The 22,320-nt window shown below is 37.1% G+C and overlaps 1 protein-coding gene across 5 annotated transcripts in view; it reads left to right on the forward strand.

The window, feature by feature from the left end:
* Positions 1-22,320, forward strand: part of EML1 (echinoderm microtubule associated protein like 1) — a 132,806-nt gene that overhangs the window by 74,636 nt on the left and 35,850 nt on the right. The window contains exons 2-8 of one of the 5 annotated variants that reach the window (XM_009280826.2): positions 419-601; positions 3,536-3,598; positions 6,099-6,231; positions 11,431-11,478; positions 14,796-14,930; positions 20,473-20,501; positions 21,926-21,952. In XM_009280826.2, the coding sequence (XP_009279101.1) occupies positions 419-601; positions 3,536-3,598; positions 6,099-6,231; positions 11,431-11,478; positions 14,796-14,930; positions 20,473-20,501; positions 21,926-21,952 (618 nt within the window). The remainder of the gene's footprint in view (positions 1-418; positions 602-3,535; positions 3,599-6,098; positions 6,232-11,430; positions 11,479-14,795; positions 14,931-20,472; positions 20,502-21,925; positions 21,953-22,320) is intronic. The other 4 variants (XM_009280828.2, XM_009280829.2, XM_009280830.2 and 1 more) reach the window with 4 other exon arrangements.

Genomic DNA, 22,320 nt, shown 5'->3' on the forward strand with positions numbered 1-22,320 from the left:
TCTAATGTATATGTCTGTCACATATGTGAGAAAGAAAAGTCTGGAAGGGTGTGTAGCATATCAGAAAGTACAGCTTTCTACCTAAATGACTGCCAGTGCCAGGATGTTGTGTTGAGCAGAACAGCGAAGGGTGATAGTTGATCGCTCCGGTTCAGACATGTAGATAATTGATAGTGGGGCCCAATTAACACTAAGTAACCCTGAAGCCAACCTCATTATCACATCTTACTTAAGTACTTGTCTTATTTATTTATTTATTTTCTTTCCATCTCTTCCTTTTGGTCACTTAAAAACTTTCTTCCTCAAGAGGTCATCAGTTCTGAGAAAAACCTTGTTTTTACCTGCAGCCAGTTATACAAGGTATTCCTTGATGGTTATACACTGTTGGTAATGCATCTTTTCCTGCTGTTTTACTTAGATGACAGTGCCTCTGCTGCAAGCAGTATGGAGGTAACGGATCGCATTGCCTCTCTGGAGCAACGTGTCCAGATGCAGGAAGATGACATCCAGCTGCTCAAATCTGCCCTTGCTGATGTGGTTCGACGCTTGAATATTACAGAGGAACAGCAGGCCATGCAGAACAAGAAAGGACCTACCAAAGGTTTGCATTTCAGATATATCTAAAATAGGTAGTGCAATTCAATGAGTGTTTTATATGTATTAAAATAGCTTATTCTTTAGATCTTTGATATGCTCAAAACCAACAAATCAAACTAAAGGAAAAAAAATGTTTGAAATTTAATCTGTTAAAAAGAACATAAAAATCCAAGTGGTTAAATCTGTGAGCCTTCTGAAGTTCCCATGAACCAGCGAAACATTTCCATGTTCTTGCTGCTTAATCCACTCCCTATATTTAACCATGGCTACCACTTCCTGACTTTTGATCAAGATTATTTTATAAACTCTTTGTGGAATGTATTGTCTTCTATGGGTGAAACTCCTAAGAGTTTTTTTTCTGACAGCAAACATTAATTAACTTTAAGTAAAATGTAATTTTCATTTAATGTCTTAAGTGTCTTTGGATGGTGCAGGCATAGCCAAAGACAGAGCTCTGAGCTAGCGCAGAGGTGACATGACCGAGGAGATGGTGCAACACCAGCTGCTCAGGTCCGAAGGAAAGGTTGCGGCTGGTGTCTGACCCTGTTCCAGCACAGCAGATCCAGAGCCAGCGAGGTGGCAGGTGTGACAAGCGTTGCCACTCAGCAATATGCTGTGCTGTGCCCATGTGCTGCAGCGTGCTCTCTCTTGGTTCCTGCTCTGCAAGAATGGGTTTGTCTGTACACAAATCAGAAAAGCTGGAGTTGAACATCCAGCGCTTTGCAGTAGTAAAGGTTTATTAGAACCCAGCTGGTGTGATTTACTGTAGTCTGTGAGGCTGCAAAAGCCTGGGAGACTTCCTATCTGCAGCTTAGCAGAAATGCATGAGGTATTTTTGGGTAGCCTTAGGAGTAAGAGTGGTGGCAACCTAGATGTGGAAAGAAAGTATGGCTGACTTCACAGGCTCTCTGTTTTCTAAATTAAGAAATTGTTTCTTTTAGCGACCTGCTATGTATTAATATAAATTAAAAACTTAATTCATATCAGAAGTATGATATGCAATTATGGACTCATAATTTTCTCAGCTGGAAATTAGGACTTCCTTTCATCTCGGTTATATATTTGTGACTTTGTGACAGATATTTACTTTTAGGCATTGATTTAACAGAATAGGTAAGGAACTACTTACTTAATTTGCTGAATTGAGACATCATGTTTGTTACAATGTTTTGTGTCTGGAGCCGAGGAAGGGAGAAAGGGACAGAATTACAGAGCCAGATTAGTTGATTGTATATCATGCTAGTTGTTGGACAGAATACGCAGTAAATGTCTGTGATCTTGTTTTCCTGTTCTCTTCTCTTTCTGTTGTATTCTCCTCATTTTGTCTTTGTCTGATTGCAAAAAAAATAATTAAAATATAAGTTAAGTTAAACGTTACTAAAGATAGCCTTCACTGTGACAAAATGTTCCACCAAATCTGGTTGTACAAGGGATTGAAAGGCTTTATGTTGCCTGTAAAATAGATATTATCTGATGTGTGGAGGAAATAAAGTCTAGTAATTATTACTGAGTTGTAACCAAATCAGTTGTTCTTGCCTACTGGCTTTACTTAGCAAAATGCAGACCAGATTTTCATGGATTCTATGAGCAGAGTTGAACTCCAAATCAGGAGGTGCTTTCTTGGTCGTGGCAGATCGTTAAAGCCATAGTTCAATGTACATTGAAGAAAAGCTGCTGTAAGCCTATCCTTCTGCCTTCTATGGCTAGCTTTTGGTTTGTGTGTTTTGTTTTTTGGGGTTGTTTTGGGGGTTTTTTTGTTTGTTTTAAATGTGTATATGACACGGATACTTCTTAGTGTGTGTGTGAAATGACAGCGTAAGAAGTTTTACTGTGATAATGCAAATGGAGGACTACAAAGCCAATTGCTTATCCATTACAAATTACTGAAGTGATTCCTGATAATTGCCAACTAAATCCAACTAATTTCTGGAAATAATTGCTACTGTAACAATTTATGTAAAGAACTTTTAATTTTACTATATATCAGTTGTATCATTAGTGTATGGTCAGCCTTATTAAACGTACTCTGTAATGTAAAACAGAGTCTGAAATATCCTGATTGTTTGTTTCTTCCAGCAGTTTTGTCAAATACGATACATTTCACACAATGGCCTGTTTTTCCTGTAGTAGGCACAACTACTTTATAACGGATTGCATGCAATTACTAAGCATAAGACTGAGTTGAACTTAGCGTTATGGAAGCTTATGATGGAGACTGTTAAGAGAGGGGTTTGCTTAGACATGGGTGAAACTGGAGCGGTGGCTTCTTGTGTTTTGCCACTTGGGCTGTATGGGACTCGATCTGTTTTCTTTCCATTGATCATTTGATGACAAATTCCACATTTAGAATTGTAAAAAGTAGAATTTGAGCTCACAAAGTGTCACAAAAATCTCATCCATGCAAACTGGGGTTTGAAGCATATTGTATGCTGCTTCGTTCATTTGATCTATAGATGAAATACATCAGGATTAAAAGCGTGTGTGTCAGGGGGAGGTTCGTGCCTTTGGAAAACAGGATCCTCAGTGTTTAAAGTCTGGAACAAGAAGCTTTGTGGGACAGAAGGCGACATTTTCTGAGTACTTCAGATTTAAAATTGGTTTAAAGATTTAAAGTTTCAGGCTTTCAAACCTATAATGGAAAAAAGCTTGAGCTTGTTTTCAGTCTTTGTGTGTGTTCTTGTTCTAGACTTGAGCTAGGCAGTTTAAAAGCAGCATACATCATGGAAAGTGAGCTGCTTATCTTGTCCATTTGTGGAGCTCCTTCGCTAATGGTGTTTTGGGTTTCTGTTTCTTTGTTCCCCCTCCCCCTTCCATATTTAATTCAACTACTTGGTGGAGTTCAGTATGGCTTCCTGCCTTTGTTTCACTTGTGTTTGTTGTTCTTTCCTTTTGCAATTATTGGTTTGTTTGTAAACTTAACAGCCCTATTAATCCATAGATCAAAGTATGATTAAAAAAGGTGCTGCTGAGGCTGCTAAACATGTCAGTCCTGCTACCACAGGTAAGACCTTGAAGCAACAGAACTTCCAAAATAAACCTTACTGACAAAGCAATAATACCAATGTGTTTGAGTTACTGACTTCTAACAGCAATGACATGTTTGGGGTTGTTTGACTGTTATGTCAGTTACCACTGGTGTGAAATAGCTGTTGTAAATAAAACTAAATAGCTCCAGAGTAAATAGTGGATTCATTGAATAATGTATAGTTTTTCTGTGTGCTGCGTAAGAGTTTCATGGTGTTGCTTTCTATGCTAGCTGATCATGGGGCTGGATCTTTAAATCTCCAGCTCCAGAAGTGTGTGTTCTGGATTGGCATTGGATTTGAAGCAAAACCTCTGTTAAAGGTTGCAGGGTTTATTCCTGGCTGCTGCTAGTTTCGATTTCTTAAGGTTAGGAGAGTAAACAGTCTCCAGCTAGTTCACTCCAGCTACTTTCTAATAGGCATTTTTTAATATAACTATAAAGAAGGAAAATACTTTACTAATTTGTTTATTTAACTTTAATTGTTGTTCTAATTCGTGATCTCAAAGCCTCATTAAAGTTTTGTGACCTACAGAAATCTTGTCAGGAAACCTACAGCTGCTCCACTATAGCTATCTGTGCTTCTGTAATATGCAACAGAATCAGTTTTATATGTACTGATTAAATTAATTACGGCAGCACTTAGTCAGGAAACAAGCAGTAAAGCATCCAGCATGAAACTGTAGAAGGAATTTAACTTGGAAGAATGAATACTGTAGAAGTAAATAGGATCATGATATCTGAATCCCTTAATTAAAAAATGTAATAAATAAATAGAAGCATGAGAAGCCAAAGTACAGTAAGTTTTAGGTGTTTTGTATAAGCTCTAAAGACAGTATTAGTCTTTTAAAATAGATCATGGAAGTCAGGGCTGATAGGCACCATGAATTCATTTAAGTCTTATTTAGCCTTGCCTTAAAGCTTCATGTAAAATCAGAGAGCCCTTGCTCTTCCTATCCTCGGTAAGAATGATCCTGTTTCACCCTATCAGTCTTCTGCAGTTCTAGGCTCTCCTATCCTCAGTGAGCATGGATAAGATTCTTTTTTTTTTTTTTTTTAATTTGTTGACTTGTTTTCGTGTCATCCTTCAGTCTTCTAAGCCCAATAAGCTTTATTCCTTCAATATTTCCTTATGGATTGTTTTCTAAATTTCTCCCCTCTGAACAAATAAATGATGAATACATGACAAGCAAGTATATATTTTAACAAAGTTTCTCTTGAAACTTGCATTCCTGAGTAGACCATATTTACTGGTCTAATCTTCTCAAGGCACAGGCTTTCACATTTATCTTCTGTTGTTCAATATATGAAAACTATAGGTGAACAAGTCAATAAATGCTTGCCGTCAGTGCTACAATAAGATGTTATCATAATATAACCTAGGACTGTATGCAATTGTTAATTTTTAGATTTTTTTTTTTTTTAAATTTTTACTTTTTAGATTACTTATCCTCAGCAGTCTTTTTTTGAAGAACATTTCATAGGGATTCTCTCTGCTATGCTCTCCAAGTTCAGTGAAATTTTATCTTGTGTTGCTTAAGTGACTTGTGACTGCTGCCTTCTCTCGGATGTTGTTTCTCTGAACCCAAAGACTTTTGGCATCTTTACAAAGCAGGCTTGTGATACAAAGTTCTGTCAAATTTCAAGTGATGTACGCAGCTTTCTTCCCTGCTGTAGGGAGAGCACTAGTCGTGTTTGTGTTTTCAGGGTATGGTCTACTATAGTTTTCATGTTTGTACTCATTGCTTGCAGTTTTAACCGCTATTTGTTTTTGCAACTAATTTTTAACGTATTTGATTTGGGACTTTTCCATTTTTCTAATATTAATTACAGGTATGACATGTATATCAGTTTTTGAGCCAACGTTCGATCAGAAGAACAGAGGTAGATAATGTCAGCTCATTAAGTCCACTGTTCTGCTGATTTCAATTGCTTTTTCTGACTAATGGGTAAAATTCCTTTTTGTCAAACATAAGCCCATATTCTTTAAAAGAAGGGATTTTTTCGGGGAATAAGGATTTCTTAATAGATCATTTGCTTGTGGAAAACCTGCAAGAACATTGAGGGATAAAGAGCAGGAGTTTCTGGGATGGCAACCTGCCTTCATTTCTAGCACTCTTCTGAATGCTATCCAGGTGGCCAAGAGACTGATGTCTTTTAAGAGCGCAGGATTGGTTTTGGTGGCAACGGCTACCTTTGCACTTACCAGTAAGCTCCTTGAGCTAGAACAGAGGTTTTACAGATGAGACAGGTTATAGAATTGTCTGCTTAAGCCATATGCAGATGACTTGGTTGATATGATTATAAAAATAATAATAAAAAAAATTCCTCCGTGTTAAAACCCTCATCTATGGTGAATTTGGCAATAGTGAAACAAAAATGGCCTACTACACAGATATTTTTAAATATTCTATGTTGTTTGCTGGGGAAAAAAAAAAGAAAATTAAAACAGTTATTTCATCTTCTGCTTGTTTTACAGCAAGACCGCTGGTACAAACCCTGCCTTTAAGGACTACTGTTAATAATGGAACTGTGTTACCAAAGAAACCAAGTGGCTCCTTACCTTCTCCGTCAGGAACCAGAAAGGAAACTGTATCACCAGCAGCAAAAAGGTACACATCTATCAGAAACATAATCATTAAATTGAGAAAATAGTGTATCTCTTCTTTTAAGCTTCTAGGTACGTAGTTTTTCTTACTTGCAAAGCAATGGTCTAAATATTTAGTTCGGAAAGAAAAGGAGAGATGGATTTCATTGTAAGAGGCTTTAAACTTATTTGGTCTAATTAGAGTTAAGGTTATTACCGTGAATATTGAAAGAATGTGCAATGCTTGGTCTACCAGCTTGTGTTATTTTCTTGCTACTACAGTCTAGCATGTAGAGAATAAAGCATTTCTACTGTGCTGTTGCATAACATGAAAAATAGTGCAAGGATTCTTTTAGTAGCTAGTAGAAAATATATAGTCTGCAGAGAAACTGCTATTATTACAAATCAGTATGTTACCTTTGGTGGTTTTCTCTCACTAAAAATTATCATAGAAACTGCATGTGCAACATTAGAAGCATCTCAGGGAGGAGGAAAATTTTATGCCTAGCACATATTTATGCAAATGAAAACATCCATCTTTAGATATCTTACCATTAGCATGTATTTAAGTCTGTTTAAAAATTACTGCTCTCTCAATTTACCTTGTGTGTGTGTGTAGTGTTTTTAAGTGGGCTACGTGTTTTATACATCTAGGTTATAAGAAACGCAATGGATCGGGTGCAGCAAGTTCAAGTTACATGTGACAGTTATTGTGGTGCTAATCTGCTGTATGGTTTGCCTGTAAAGATAATAGTGTGGGTTTTTTTTTTTTTTACATTTCTTTTGTTGTGTGTCATCCTCAGCCTTTTGTAGTGATGATGCTGTCAACTCTGAGAAGGGCAAGTTGTGGAGATGAGAGCGTTAACCTGCTAAGATCTGAGGTCTCTTTTGTAAAGAGAATTTTTCCTTAAAGGGGAGATGGTGACTAAGGATATGCCTCTCTTTGTTACTGTGTTGAAGGGGACTGATTTTTCCAGGAAACTCCAGGTTTTGTTATTGTAGAGAAGAGAGAAGCTATGCCGTGCACAATGAAAATTGGAAAATACCATATTTGTGTTGCACAAATGCACTCCTCTGAGCTCCTATGAACTGGGGCTCACTCCAGCTGTAGGTTTTGGCAGGTTGGCCTGAATCAGCCCTTAAGATAAGAGGAGGAAGGCAAATACCATATAAACTGTTCCATTATCAGAATTATGTTATCAGAATTTTGAAATGGGTGAAAGAACCTGCCTTTTAAAAAAGAAATTCATTAGTGTTTAAAAAGGAGTACTATTTTCTATATGCTGAATTTTTAAAGAAATTTTATTCTTCACAAATTATTTTTTCTTAATAATTCTCGTAATTTCATTCTCACTAATAAAATTTCAAGTAGTAATTATAGAACACATGAGAGAGCACAAGCATTGGCGTGCTTCACTTGTGTACAGAGGGTGTGACTCCTGAGTCCCTATACTCCATCTCTAAGGTTCAGTGTAGGACTTTCTGCCCCAGAGTAGGGTGGATGAAATGCAGGTCAAGATCATACTTGTGCTTTCTCTATTCTGAGAGTCCTTTGTGTAATTCAGGCGGTCCATCAGGTCTTGCCTGCAGCCTGTAGGCATTATCCTAGCTCAGGAACCCTGTAGATAAGTGATACCCTGCAGCCCTTCCACCTGACCCATCTGCAGTCTGGATTCCCTGAGTGCCAGTGGGAAAGTCCTTAGCAAGCAACCTTAGGGAGCATTTTTGGACCATCTTGATTCCTGTATGAGAGTGTCTTCCACAGGATAAGGATTTAATGTCCTTCTATTATGCTTTATCCCTTCTCTTTGCTGAAGAGGCTAGACTGAAGGAGCTTTAAATATGTGGTATCAAAATGTATATTCAGTTTTGGAAAAGAAAAAACACACATGGCAGTTTTGCTGGAATAGATGGACACTTAATAAGAGCGCTTAGGAGAGTGGGGTTTCCATGTCCTGAAAAAAGCAGTTTTAAGTCTAGGTGCTGTGGAATTCCTATTCCCTTCAAATGCTCTAAAATTCTGTATTGATTGTATTTAATATGCAAATTTTATTTTTTATTAAATTATATTAAAGTATATTGCTTTGCCTTGCCTATATATATATATACTTCAACATGAAGAGTGTGGAATGGTAAGGACCTCACCAATTACATACTGTACAAAACCTTTTTTGGTAAACTAGTCTCTACTTTCAGTAGCTTTTGATAATGAACCTTAAAATGACTGCTGAGATTTCATGTTTTTATAGTAAATCATGATCCAAATATTCAATTTAAACCTTTGGTCTGCTATTGTGAATTACAGATATCTGCTAGGATCACTATACTAGAAAAATATAATCTTCAATTTTTTTCTTGCCTATGACCTTATCTTCAGAAGAGACAAACGTCCAGGTTAATCGAGTCCCCCCCCAAGTGTTTTACTGAACATAGTTATGAAAAGGTGGATAACAAATAAATAACGTCTGATTCGTCCATTCTCTGCTACTTTCACAATTTAGATTAGGAAGTGTATGATACCCAAGTGAAATTACATCAGTCTGTCCCTTGAAACAGTATGTCGTGCGTATTTATATAAATACATGCAAATAACCTCCATGGGGACCAAGTGTGCATCCATACATTCCACTGCTTAGAAATAGATGTACTTATGGATATGTCTGCAGACACAATCTCATTTCATACAATAGCCGTATTTAAATATGTTGGTTAACTCATTTGAACCCGCAGGTTGCTATACGGCATATCTGCCTTGCTGGATTACCAAGGAGATGTGGTTCAGAGTTCACTACATTTTCTGATTTCTCATTTAATATTTGAAATGGAAATGACTTGTTCTGGCAAGAATATAAAATTGGAGGTAATAAAAAAGGCTTGAGGCTGAAAGGGTGGAACTAGCAGGCTTTTATTTGAGTTCTGCCACATATTCTCTCAATGACCTTATGCAAATCATTTAACCTCTATGCATATTGGTTTTCCATATGTAAAACGTGTATCTCTGGATATCAGTAGGTTGTTATAGGGCCTAATGTGATAATTAGATCCAGATCTTGCAAAGTGTTGAGTAACCTCAACTGACTCTGACTTCAATTAGAATTGAGGGCACCAAACCCCCCTTCAGGGTTCGGATCTCATACAGTCAACACCCAATTATCCAAGTTAAGGAAGGAATGAAATAACCTGAATAGAGCAAAAGCACAAATACAAAACATAGGTCAATTGGATTATAAAAGTATATGGTGGTAATACAATGCAAGATAGAAAGCCTGATGACGCTGGTGATACTGGGACCAAAAACTCTGGTCCAGCACCAACAGGCGCTGCCGCGCTCAGGTGGTGGGGTGCCATGTGAACACAGCTGGGCGGCTTCCAGGTGCAAGCCGGCTAATGCAGAGCTGAAGTGATTTTGCAAGGAGCTGGATAATCACCTGACACAGATAATCAAGAATTGCCTGCCTTTGTAAAGTGCTTCAAAATCATCTTTGCAAAAAGCCTTTGCTCAGAGGGTTTGATTTTAAAATTAATATATTTACTACTTTTATGCTGTAGAAGTGTAGAAGCTATTTTGAATATCAGCTTTTTGAACGCTGCCATATTTTTGTTCTGAACTTTGTACATAGAATAATTACTTGAAATTTTCATTCAGAATAAGATGAGTTTAGTGTATCGTGAGCAGAACTTTCCCTTCCCCCTGCAGTCTTCCTTTCAGATGTAACGTGGCTTGAAGTTTGCTGCTCAACACTAAATTTGTCTTTGGAATTTGGCCAGCACACAGTAGTAATGTTTTGTGTTCCCTGTTAAAATCTAGGGTTTTGTGACTCATCTAGGATAGCTTTGTTTCCAAGAGTTGAGGGGGAAAAAAGGAAAAAAAAAAAGTAAGGGAGGAGAATGCAGACAGTACCTTTCCCAGTAGGGATGCTGCTGCAGGCTGCAGGCTAGCACATACTTTGCCTTTCAAAAGGAGACAATCAGTCATTCTTTCTCTCCCAGCAGATTGTAAAGTGTTACAATGGTGCAAAACTCTGACAATGGAGATCAAAAGGAAGAAGCTGGAACAAAGAAAACATAAAGAGCTTTGTTTGTAGAGAGAATAAAATACTTTAATATGATAAATTCCTGTTCTTCTAAAGTCTAAACACATGGCCCCTAGGAAATTGTTCAGTCGCCTGGAATTAATGTTCCGCGTTCTGTTCTGGGGGCAGCAATGGTTTGTAACTGGCACACACACAAACTCTGTATCGAACTTTCAATTAAGTCTTCTATTTAACACTTGGCTCTCAAAGAAAATGTTTTAAAATAAACCGAATATAAATTAAAAAAGAAATCCCTCTCCATTGAACTTTGAGTGGCAAAACTATTATGCCACTTCACTATATCTCTAACAATTAAAGTTATTAGTGCATTTTGCTCAAAGGCATAATGAAATTAAAGTCATATGTTATTCTTGAATTTATTCTAATTGACTTAAATGAGGGTCAGAAGGAGTGCTAGACAAGTTTCAAAATTTTATTAATATCATCAGTTACTGTCTAAGAGCATTATGTTCTATTTTTTTGATTGAAAAGCTTTTAATTTTTTTCCCCAAAAATTTTGGGATTTGAATAAAATTTTGGTAATTGAATATATATATATGTATTTTAATTGTGGCCAGATTTGTTCACCACAATTCAGTAATGCAACCATCTGAAACATTCATGCTATGCAGTGGTATATGTATGTATATATGAGGATTTATTTTCTCATCTTTAATGTTGCTTTTTTAATAGTCTTTGTCTTCTAGCTGAATCATCTGTCTTGTTTCTTCAGATAGCCTCTTTGATTTTCTTTCTTTTTTTTTTTTATTTGAGTTGCTTTAGAAACGGTCAGTGTCTTCATATCTAGCATGCAATTATGTCTTTTAATGTAAGTTTGTTTTAAATGTCTTGTTTCTTTCTTTTTTTTTATTTGAGTTGCTTTAGAAACGGTCAGTGTATTGGAGCATTGCTGAGATTTTGTGTTTCAAAGATACATTGGTCCTCTTAAATGTATGGTTTGAAATGATCAAACATCTAACTGAGTCAATAAGCACTGTGTTGTTTACTCTCACACGTGACTTCATATCTTGAAAGCATGCAATTATGTCTTTTAATGTAAGTTTGTTTTAAATGTCTTGTTTCCACATTTTATTGTTGCATTCACTTTTTATTCTGCTTTGTTTACGCACCTCTCAATCTGGATTAAGCAGGTCTGTGAATCTTCTCAATGCATGCAAACTGAAAAAGCCTGCTCTAAGGTGAGGGATCGATCCTTAATAGCTTTGTAGTGTTGAAGCTCAGTTGTTTTTCCTTTCCGTTTCGGTTCAACACATAAAAAGTGACTGTTTTAGTACAAGCATTAACATGGTAGAACTGTAATTATTATTCCCATTTTTAACATTTTCAGAAGTACATGTTTAAAACTTTTTCGTCATTGATAAATGCATTGCAAAACTTAGATAATAATAATTTCAGTTATGGTATCTGCATTATCTCATGCTAACGTAATTTTTATTATAGGGGTGTTTCATTCGATCACATTGCTGTCTTAAACAAGTTAAAAATTGTGTTACCAAATGTTATCTTTTTAAATAATTGAATATGCTCTCCTTTCATTTCACTAATGTGGAAGCCAAATTCTGGAATCCAGTTATACTCTTACAAACCTGTAAGTTAAATGAATATTTTCTATCGTTTTAAATTCCTCCTCAGGTGACAGTGTATCTACTGTAGCCGTGGATATAATCACTGGTGTTTACGCTATAGCTACCAAAATGTGTATATGCCAAAATTGAGTTAATATAATGGAGTTATAATCCTCTTTTCCAACCACCTGCTAATACTTCTCACTCGGCTTTTTTTGTTGTTGTTGAAAGTTTAAAACAAAATTTGTCAGAAGATAGCATTGCTAATTAGTTTAAGCAGTAATGGACATAAGCCAAAAGAGTTTAAAAGAACTTTGTTCCTGTGATAAAAGTAGTTTTTATGCTGATATGAGACTTCATTATTCAGAACGAAGTTAGCATTACACTTTTAAGCTTTAGTCTCGCCCGTTGGTTTTTTATCCACCAGTTCGTCTTTTGAATGTTGATAGCTATAAAAGTAAAACGCAAAGCAACATTAAAATTAATTTAAAATCGCTTCTGTAACTTACATTTTTTCTAACATTAGTATAATTTTGTGATTTCCTTAATTTAATTTCAATGTAGGCTGATATTGCCGCCTCTTTTCCTTAACCAGGAAAAGATGCCAAAATAAAGGTTTGATCCTGCAAAATGACACAGAGAGGATGTTTTGGCGAGTACTGTATATAAAGTAGTGGAAGGACTCATGCTAATAAAGATATTTTACGTGGAGTAAACATTTTCAGTATCAAGGCTTTATTTTTTAACTGGAGTAGTATTAAATTGGATGATGTTATGAGATGTAAGGAGAACAGTTAAATGTTAACAGCATATTATTTAATTTACTAAAGGAGGTTTTTTTCGTGCGTTTGACATTGAGATGACTTGGATAATATTAGGCTAGTGTAGGAGACGCTTATTTCTGAAATGAAGACAGAATTGAATTCTTTTACTGCCTTTTCCCTTCTCCTATGAATGTATTCTGTTCTGTGCCTGTGTTTAACTTGGCATTCTGCTTGCTCTCTTACATCGCTCTCCCCACAGAAACAGTATTTTTTTTTTCATTTCAGCTTAATCGTTTGAATCATGCTTGGTTTAAATGCAAAAATGCAGCACTGAACATCTGTTCTACCATCGCATGTTCCAGAAAGTTTTTTGTCAAGCTACCTGAGATGTATCTTAACATGCATCTGCTCTGTGGAGTTCCCCCTGGATGGGGGCTTCCTTCCTTTCAGAAGAGTGGTTGCTTTGCAGAAAGACTCCAGTTCAGTTATCCCCATCGTTTCTGTAACTGAGCCTCAGCTGAGGTGTTGAAACATTCCCCTCCTTGCTGGTAAAAAGACATGAGGGAGCAGGAATATATTTAAAAAAAAAAAAAAAAGTATGAATGGTGGTGTACAGTTGATAAGTTGAATATTTTTTGACCAGACAGAAAAGTCTGTCTCGTTTCCTTTAGTTATGAAGAGCCAATGCCTGTCTTTCTTACACCACACACAAAGTGGGACAGAGCCTGAGGAGCTGACTGAGATAACAGGGTAGGGATAGTTGTTAGGAGCTGATGGGGAGGTTTGGAATAGTCCTCAAGGATGCTTGAGATGAGCTTTATGGTAAGCAAAGCATCCCTGTGGGTGTATGGAGGTTGAGGGGGAGCTGGCTGGGGATGGTAAAAGGGGCAACTGGGATGAGAGTGGGCCTTGAAGAAGCAAGAACAGAAAGAACTGAAGTTTTCACAGAGGGAGGGAGCTTGTGGTTGAGATTTAGGTGGAGGGGTGTGAGCTTGAAAGCAATCATTTGGTGTCCATGGCTTCCGGGGTGAGAAAGCTGCTGAAGGTGGTCATTTAGTTATGGGGATGTTATGGGTAAAGGGGACATTTCCATTCTGCTCTTTGGAGGGGAGAAAACAGCACAGGACTGGGGTGGGGGGAAATGAGACCCTGACACCGAGTCCTGTCGTTCAGCTGCTGCCATGGGGGCGATTCCTGCCTCGGTCCGGGTAACGCTGCCTGTGCCTCTCTGCTGCACAGGGAGTGCAGCAAAGTGAAAAGCATCGCCCAGCTTGGAGCCTCGCCCTTAGCTGCTCCCGCTCCTGCTAGGAAGCACTGCTTTATGGAGAAGTGCTTTGGACTAACGAATATCCACAATAATTTGTCTCCTATTAGGTGCAAGCTCTGAGTGGGCTTCTCTTAACTTACTAAGTAATACTGCTTGTGTTTTGGCTCACATTTTTCCATCAGAGAGAGCTGGGTGTCTAAGGGGTGCCATAAAGTCATACAAGAGCTCCCTGATAGCTATCTTGGCAGGAAGGATGAAGAGAGAGAGAGAAAGGCAATCTTTAAGCCTTTGAGAAACCCCTTGTCGGGGATGTGGGGAATCTGATCTCTTCATACATGTAAGTAGGAAGCACGCATTTTTGACAAGCTAACAAAAAAATGCAGGTTAGCTCACCTTTAACTGCACTTTGGGGTGTGTTAAAACTAGCTTTGAACCACAGAATAATTGATACTGAATGAAGATGCAAAGTTAGCTTGCTGGTGCTCAAATTTTGACCTACTTTTGGTATTTTCTGTAGTCTCGATGGAGGTGTTGAGTAATATGCTTTCTCTTTAAATCTTTCACTTCTTATTAAGAGATTCCAAAAGTCCAGAAGTGTGGAGTGGTAGTCAGAGATTTGAAATGTGACCTGGAAAATAGATATTGCAACTTACTCTATGTATTGGTTTAGTCCCTCTTCTATTTTATGATTAAGGAAAAAGCAGTATGTTTGTCTCTGTTGCACCAGGTACTCAGCAAAACTCTTATGTAGGCTCTTTAACAAATCAAGTTATGATTGAAAACAAAGTTGTAGTTATTTTTAGGGTCAATATTCTACTTGATACATTTCTCAAAAATACTTGTCATAGAGAGATGTGCTTTTACAAGTGCCACTGTAAAACTTGCTCCTTTTTTATTAGCACCGTTAAGAGAACCAGTTCAGCTGAGCGTGTGTCCCCAGGCGGTCGGAGGGAAAGCTATGGGGATTCCAAAGGGAGTCGCAACCGCACTGGATCCACCAGCAGTTCATCTAGTGGTAAAAAGAACAGTGAAAGGTAATGTTATCTAAATATCTGTCTCCTTTCTCTGCCTACCACCTTAACAATGAAATTAGTTTCTTTAGTTTAGCAAATATTGGAAGCTTTTTTTAAAAGCTCCAACAGTTGGACAAAAATATATTTTTAAACATTTTAACAGTTTTTCAAATTTACATGGAATTTATTTGCCTTATTTCCAGACCATGAACAATGTGAGAACCTTGAGTTGCCCAAAAACGTTCATAATTATTAAACATTCCTTTTCCATTATCTTAGCGGTTTCCCTTGGTCTTCAAGTTCCTGGCAGGTACTTCACGTTCCTGGTTGTGGTGCGTTTACCCCAGCTGGCAGCTAAGCACCACACAGCCACTCACTCCCTCTCCCCCAGCAGGATGGGGGAAGAGAATAGAAAGAGCAAAACTGAGAAAACTCATAGGTCATAATAAAGGCAGTTTAATAAGTGAAGGAAAGAGGAAGAACAAACAAGTGATGGAAGGGCAATCACTCACCACCTCCTGCATGTAGACTGATGCCCAGCCAGTCTCTGGACTGTCTCAGTCCGAGGATGTCAGATTAATGAGAAATGGAAGAGGAGGCTTACATGCAAGTGCTATCCAGTACAAAGCGGATTAAAGTGATGCTTGTCTCTCTGTATCTCTGATGATGCTTCTCTGTATGGCTGACAGTAGAAGGAGAAGAGAACATCTTGTCCAGGGGTTTCAGATTCAAGATGGTCTTGAATAATTAGCTGATTCATTGATGGTGGTGGCAAAGTCACTGTATTGCTCAACTGGTTCTTTCCTGTATTTCCTAGACAGATTTTAGTCTTGGCCATTTCACTTGACCTGTCCTGTTCCAGTTCCCTGTGCAAAAAGTGGTGTTGATGATACTGTTTCACCATCTCACAGATGATGTGACCATAGAAACACAATGTTAATGAAGACCATGTAATAACATAATTTACCTGCTCTGTCTGGGCATCAGTGCCGTCACAGGAGTCATTTGGCTGCTCATGAGCCAATGGTCTAGTACAAAACATCCCTTCCTTTTCATCCCTTCAGTATCTTCGCTTGATGTAAGGGGTGACTGAGGTTGTTGTGTGCTAATGGACAGCCTAAATATGGGTGATTACATTATTAATAGTTTGTTTTCTGGCTTATGTTTTCAGCTATGAAGCAAGACAGCAAGTGTGCAAAGTTTATGAAACTTCTGAAGGGCTTAGCAAATTATGGGAATAGTGAAAAAATTAAGAATACCATCAGAGAAAAGGTTATAAAATTGTAATATTTACACAAACTAAAAATTTAGCCAGTCTAAAACCTTCTTGGCATTGTGCATCTAATGAGGTTTTTATAAGCTGACAGAATTCTGCAGGAGTGAGCCTTCTGGTACTTATGGAAATTTGACTTTATCTCAGCATATGATTTTTTTTTCTTAAATTTTTTGTAAAATAATTATAAACAACAGATAACTGAATAGATGTGGTTTTGTTTTCGTTTATAAGATTTTTGTACTTTAAATTTCCTAAAAGACTGAAATATAATTGCAAAAAAAATATTACTGTAGCAATTAACTCTTTAAGTAATCCATAAATAAATGCTACTTTTGAGAGGGAGATCAATATTTTACTGGATTACTTAGGAGCCACGTCTTTTCTGCATGTGCAGACTTGGACAAAATTGTTACTGAACATCTCAGATCCTTCTAGCACAAGGAATGTATACCTTGAAACATCTGATAGAATACTGCTGAAGGAGAACCCCAAATATCAACACTCTTAGGGACAAGTGAGCCTGAAAGTTTCAAAAGGCAAAATTAAGCAAAAAATACCCAGCGAAGGGACTGCTGAGAAGGTAAAAGTTTGCTCTTAGTTTAAGCTGGAAATTCAAGCTGGAAATGCTGTGAAGTGTTGCCATAGTGCATAACTTCATGCAGCTACATTGCCTCAGGAGCTGCTGTTTTCTGTATTGAGCTCTTGAAGCTGATGGGTTTTTCGAAGGCTGATTTTTTACTTTTTATTCTGTATAACTTCCTACTCTATTGCACGTATCAAATTATAGCAACAGCCCTTATGTTGTCACGTCATTGATTTAAAAAAAAACATCTTACATAAAACAAATTTCTTATGGAAACTTTTTGTTAAAAGCCATAGTGCAGCTACATTGCCTCAGGAGCTGCTGTTTTCTGTATTGAGCTCTTGAAGCTGATGGGTTTTTCGAAGGCTGATTTTTTACTTTTTATTCTGTATAACTTCCTACTCTATTGCACGTATCAAATTATAGCAACAGCCCTTATGTTGTCACGTCATTGATTTAAAAAAAAACATCTTACATAAAACAAATTTCTTATGGAAACTTTTTGTTAAAAAGTTAAGTTTCTGTAATTAGATGGGTAGCCTTGTTTCTGGAATATGAACAGGAATGTTTCACCTACCAATGGTGACATGTCATTACTTTTCCCATTTACTGTAGTTTTAAAAAAAAGTTTCAACAAACATATGATGATCCATCCTGCAGTGTCCTTTCTCTGTGTATTTCATCTTGTACAAAAAATTTCATTAGATCAAGTCCCCAGAAGGTGAATTCTGTGTGTTGTGCAGTGGTATACCTGTCAAAATCTAAATACAGTGCTTTGCAAAATCTGGTTTTTGAAGATATCCCTGAGTTCCTGCTACAAGCATAAGGTGATAATTGTCTGAAATTAGCTATATGTTAAAACTACTAAAGAAATAAGGTGAGAATATTAATTAGGTTGTTCATTTAAATTAAGGAAAGGTATGACTTCTAGCAGCTATGTTAGAGGTGCTGTACACTTGAAAAGTTGATTCCAAAATAGCTGAGAAATAAAAACATTGTGACATAACTAATGGTTATCTGCAAAATTGTTTTGTTTCTGCTCTAAAGTTGATCACAGTACTTGAGATGCATTTTTAATTTTTTCATACTATTCTAACAGAAACCCAATGGTTATGTCATTCTGCAGTTAGGCCACAAAGGGTTGAGGAACAGCATTGATCAGAAATCACTTACTTTGCACTCAGGGAGGAGGTCCAGCACACAAGTGATGCAATGCTTGGATAATGTTCAAGTATCCCAAGGAACTAATCGAGAGTGTGTGTTAGATTGCCTTAGCTGGAGCTAGTGATGTTGGTGTCGCTATGAGAACAATCATTGGTTAGAGAGTTTTCCCTGATTTCTGTCACATGCAGCCTGAGGGCGTTCAGCACCACAGCTCTTGCCTCCTTGAACCTCCAGTGTCCTTACCCTGTGGAAGAGGCTGGCTAAAGACTTGCCTCATGCTTCCTGTTGAAGCTGGGCCACCGTGCAAAATATATAGCAAGAGTCATGGGACTAGAAGAAAAATGAGCGTGATTCTGTACGCTGGGGGCTAAGGCTGTCCTCCTAAAGCTAACTGTATGTGCAAAAGAGTGAGGAAGGAGGGTGTTACTTAACCGTCTACTCACAGCCTTATTATTTGTATCATTGATCCTTATGGGTCCCTTCCAACTTGAGATAGTCTGTGATTCTATGTCTGGTCTGTAGATGAGCTTAAAGCAGAATGCATGCCAGAAATCTAAAAAGGCAATCGTGAAATTATTGTTTTTTGAAGTATATAGAATTGTAGGCTGTTACGCAAAAACATAATGCTATAGAAAGCTACTTTCAGAAGCTTTAAGCATAAGGAGTAAGGAGATGACCATAATCTCCCATGCTACTTTGAGGTGTCCTAACTCCCTATGGCTATGAGCCAGGGGTAAGCCTTCCTAAGGGTTAGATAAGTAGGAAGTGACTCAAGTTCAGGAAAAAGGAAAAGGGTAGTCAGAGCTCTGAGCTGTGTGTGTGGTTAGGGTTTGTATAATTAGAAAGTACACATGATTTGCTTTATTACTGTCATGAATCAGCCTTTCACATTAGCTTGATTAGCTTGAGTAAGTCAGCATGGTCTGTTCAGAACTAGGGACTCTTTTGTCTCCAATATGGCAGCATTTGTGACTAGTGCTCCATCCCATAAAGTTTTTATTTTCTAAAAATATCTTCATTCATAAAAGAAAATGTTAATCTTAGTGTTAACAATGGCAACACATCATGCTATTTATATAGATGAGATTGGCTGTGTACGCCAGCTTGAAGCATGAATAATGATGCATGATTAATACCAAGGCTGATATTACGAAAAGTTGCTAAATCAATGGGTAAGATCAGTAGAATTCTGTTTTGTTTTTTGTTTTGTTTTTATCATTAAATGTATTATTCTTAATATAACTGTCAAATCAAAGCAAAAGGAAAAATACTGTAAAATTATTTGCTACTTCTTCTATTGTAGAGAGAGAGAGAGAATCTTTTATGTTTAGAAAAAATTGTGTGCAAAAATCCAACCCAGTTTTGTTTCTTTTTTGGTTTCTCTTTATCTGCCCACTGCAGTCTAGGAACGGATGTGGAGATGGCATCACAGCTCTAGGGATACTTTATGCTTCAGCATTTCTCTGTCAAAATGATAGGATCCTTTTGGGATCACCCTAAGAAACATACAACAATAATCTGATATTTCAAAAGTTTTACTGGATAGAAAGAAAATAGAAGTGGGAGGAAAAATAACTGCATAATATAGCTTTGTGTCCCTTTCATGCTTCATCAGAAACAACACCCTCAAGCCTAATTATACAGGGGCAAAGGACAAAGAAAACAAATGACTGGCATTTCTTGAAAAAGATTGCTTCTTTCTGGCCAGGGTAGTAGTATCCAGAGAGCTCCTCAGCTTTTCTGCCTCTTCCTTCTCCACACGCTTCGTGTATTTTCCCCTCAAGTTTTGCCAAACACTTTCTCAAGACGAAAAGGCAAACCCATTTCAGGCTGTCTTCCAGGCAGCAGTGCAGTGAGAAGGAGAAGACATTTTAATCATGATGGATATGTGCTTTCTGGGTTTTACCAAGTACTGTTATTCACCAAGAAACGATTGGGCAGTTCCATTTTTTTATGTAAACTCTTCGGAAAAGCAGGATTCAAACTTTGGTTTGCTCCTTAAATTCAGAGAGAACAAAGCCATGAAGTAAGTGAACACCCACACATGCACTGATACAGTAGCCCCCCCCCCCCGCCTCCACATATGCAGAGAGATTTTGTAGTTAAGGATATACTCCTAGCTTTTTGTTATGGTTGTAAACTGCTTTGGAGTAACAAATCTCATTGACTGGAAACCAAAACTGATGCAGCTACTCATGACCAGTTTCTGTGTCCTCCTGTAACTGGACTAACTCTGAAAGGGAAGAGGATCTTGTAGTTGGTAGAGGAAAAAATATAGTTTTGAGAATGTAAGGAGAATTGAACGTAAGAGTTTAACACCTGCCATCAAGGAGCCACAATATATGCTGGTTTTAATTGTGTCTGCCTGGGGATTTACCTTGTAAATAATTGAATTGAAAAAGTATTTTTATTTATATGTACACACACAAAAATATTTTATATCTTTTATATTTTTTATTTTATATTATATTGAAATCTTTATATGTGCAGACTGTATGTGTGTGCTTTTTAAAATAGAAATTTCTTCATTATTTTCACAGCAAACCCAAGGAACCAATGTTCAGTGCAGGTAGGAACTTTTAAAATTTTTAAGCAGATAACAACCGTGATACATAATAGTTTGTTGTTTTTTTTTTCCTGTGGATGCCTAGGAACTGGTATTGAGAATCTAAATATGATACTTACAGGCTACTGATGACGTTTTTTAAAAAAGTTGATCAGTTTGCTCTAGGTTTTTTTGGCCCAATAGGTTTATTTTACAGTTAGGATTCTTTGTAAGGAGACAAAGAAGAAAAAGGCTGTGTCTTCTTACCCCAAATACGTCTTCCCTTTCAAAGCAGTATTAAGGTTTTGATAATTAAAGCATATGCCAAGTTCCAGCTATGATGCTGTCATGTTGTTAGTCATAAAAGGGAGCCCTCAACTACTGTTAAAGAATGCCACATCTGTCCCAATGCCTTGTAATAAAATTTGTCAAATTACAAATAAAAAAGGTGTTTTGTTACTACAGTTTTGAAAGTCTATCTTTAATTTGAAAATCACTTTAATTTTTTCCTACTTATGTATTATCCCTGTAAAAAGATTTTGAAAGTGAAATAGTAGGTATAAGTGAAAGCAGAATTTATCCTCGTCATAAGACAGTTACAAACTTTTGAACAATCTCAATAAAAATACAAAGCGGAATAGTATACATGACAGTTATTTTTGTTCTGAAAAACCAAGGACAACTAAAATAAAAGCTTTGTTTTAATGAAATAAGGAAGGGGAAAAAACCTGTTGACTGATCAGGTGTATCATATTCTTTGTGCCTATAGTTCTGTAACAGTAATCATACATTCAGCTGAAAAGGTAGAAAATCTTTTGTTTACTGAGCTGATTGCTCAGCATCCAGTAAAGCTCTTAAGCCATACTTCAGGGTTTAGTGTAATTGATTTTTAACTCAATAATATATAAAACTAACTAAGTGCTTAAGTATTTTGTGGCAATACAATCACAGTTCATGTCCCTTTCATGAAAACTGTTGGTTTAGAAAAAGTAAACTTCTGATTCACACAGAATATACTTTTCTTGTGTAACATTTCTCCTTCCCTTGCACCATATAAGCAAAGGTATTTGGAATAATTTTTCTTCTGACACTTTCCCCGTAGATAAAGATCAGTAATTAAACAGATGTGACACTACTTTTACCTTTTTTTTTTTTTTAGGAAAGTTATACTTGGTATTGTACTTACTTTAAGCATAGAGTTGCATAATGGAGCTTAAACTAGTATTTTAACGATAGAAGAACTAAACAGAGCCCCTAGCTGGAGGAAAAGGGTTTCGACTGTAATTACCCAAGGTATGGCATGGAGTATGGCTCAGTGTTTTGTCAAGCACCAGGTTAGCCTCCAGCAGAATACGACTGGACAGCGGGTAGAGCAGGTATTTAGTGAGTTTATTGTATTCAAACACATCTTTATCTAGCCCTTCTGTCTCTGTCTCTGTAATCACAAGGGAAGCGCCGTGTGACACACTGCAAAGGTAGGCTTCACTTCCAAAACCTCATAGCTCTCGAAGCAAAATGGTACTGGTGGGATAAAAGCTCAATGTATAAACAGCTATTTTCTAACTTGCACGCATTTTGCAATGTTAAAACTTTCCTAGTTCTTTTGAATGAAACAAAAATGTTATACCATCTATTATCCAGTCTACTGAATTATAACCCTCAGGTGCACTTTAATAATAATAACGGGTTATAATTTAGATTCCTGTGGAATTTTTCAGAAGAATTTGAATTAGAAAAAATATGTTGAGAGAGCTATATGGCAACCTGTGGATGTTCACTGTGTTTGAAATGGTGTTCTGCACTTTTGCTGAAATTGATATAGAATTTGCCCCTTTGTTGGCTG

This window comes from Aptenodytes forsteri, unplaced genomic scaffold (genome assembly GCF_000699145.1).
Source record: "Aptenodytes forsteri isolate BGI_AS27 unplaced genomic scaffold, ASM69914v1 Scaffold193, whole genome shotgun sequence".
Lineage (NCBI taxonomy): Eukaryota > Metazoa > Chordata > Aves > Sphenisciformes > Spheniscidae > Aptenodytes > Aptenodytes forsteri.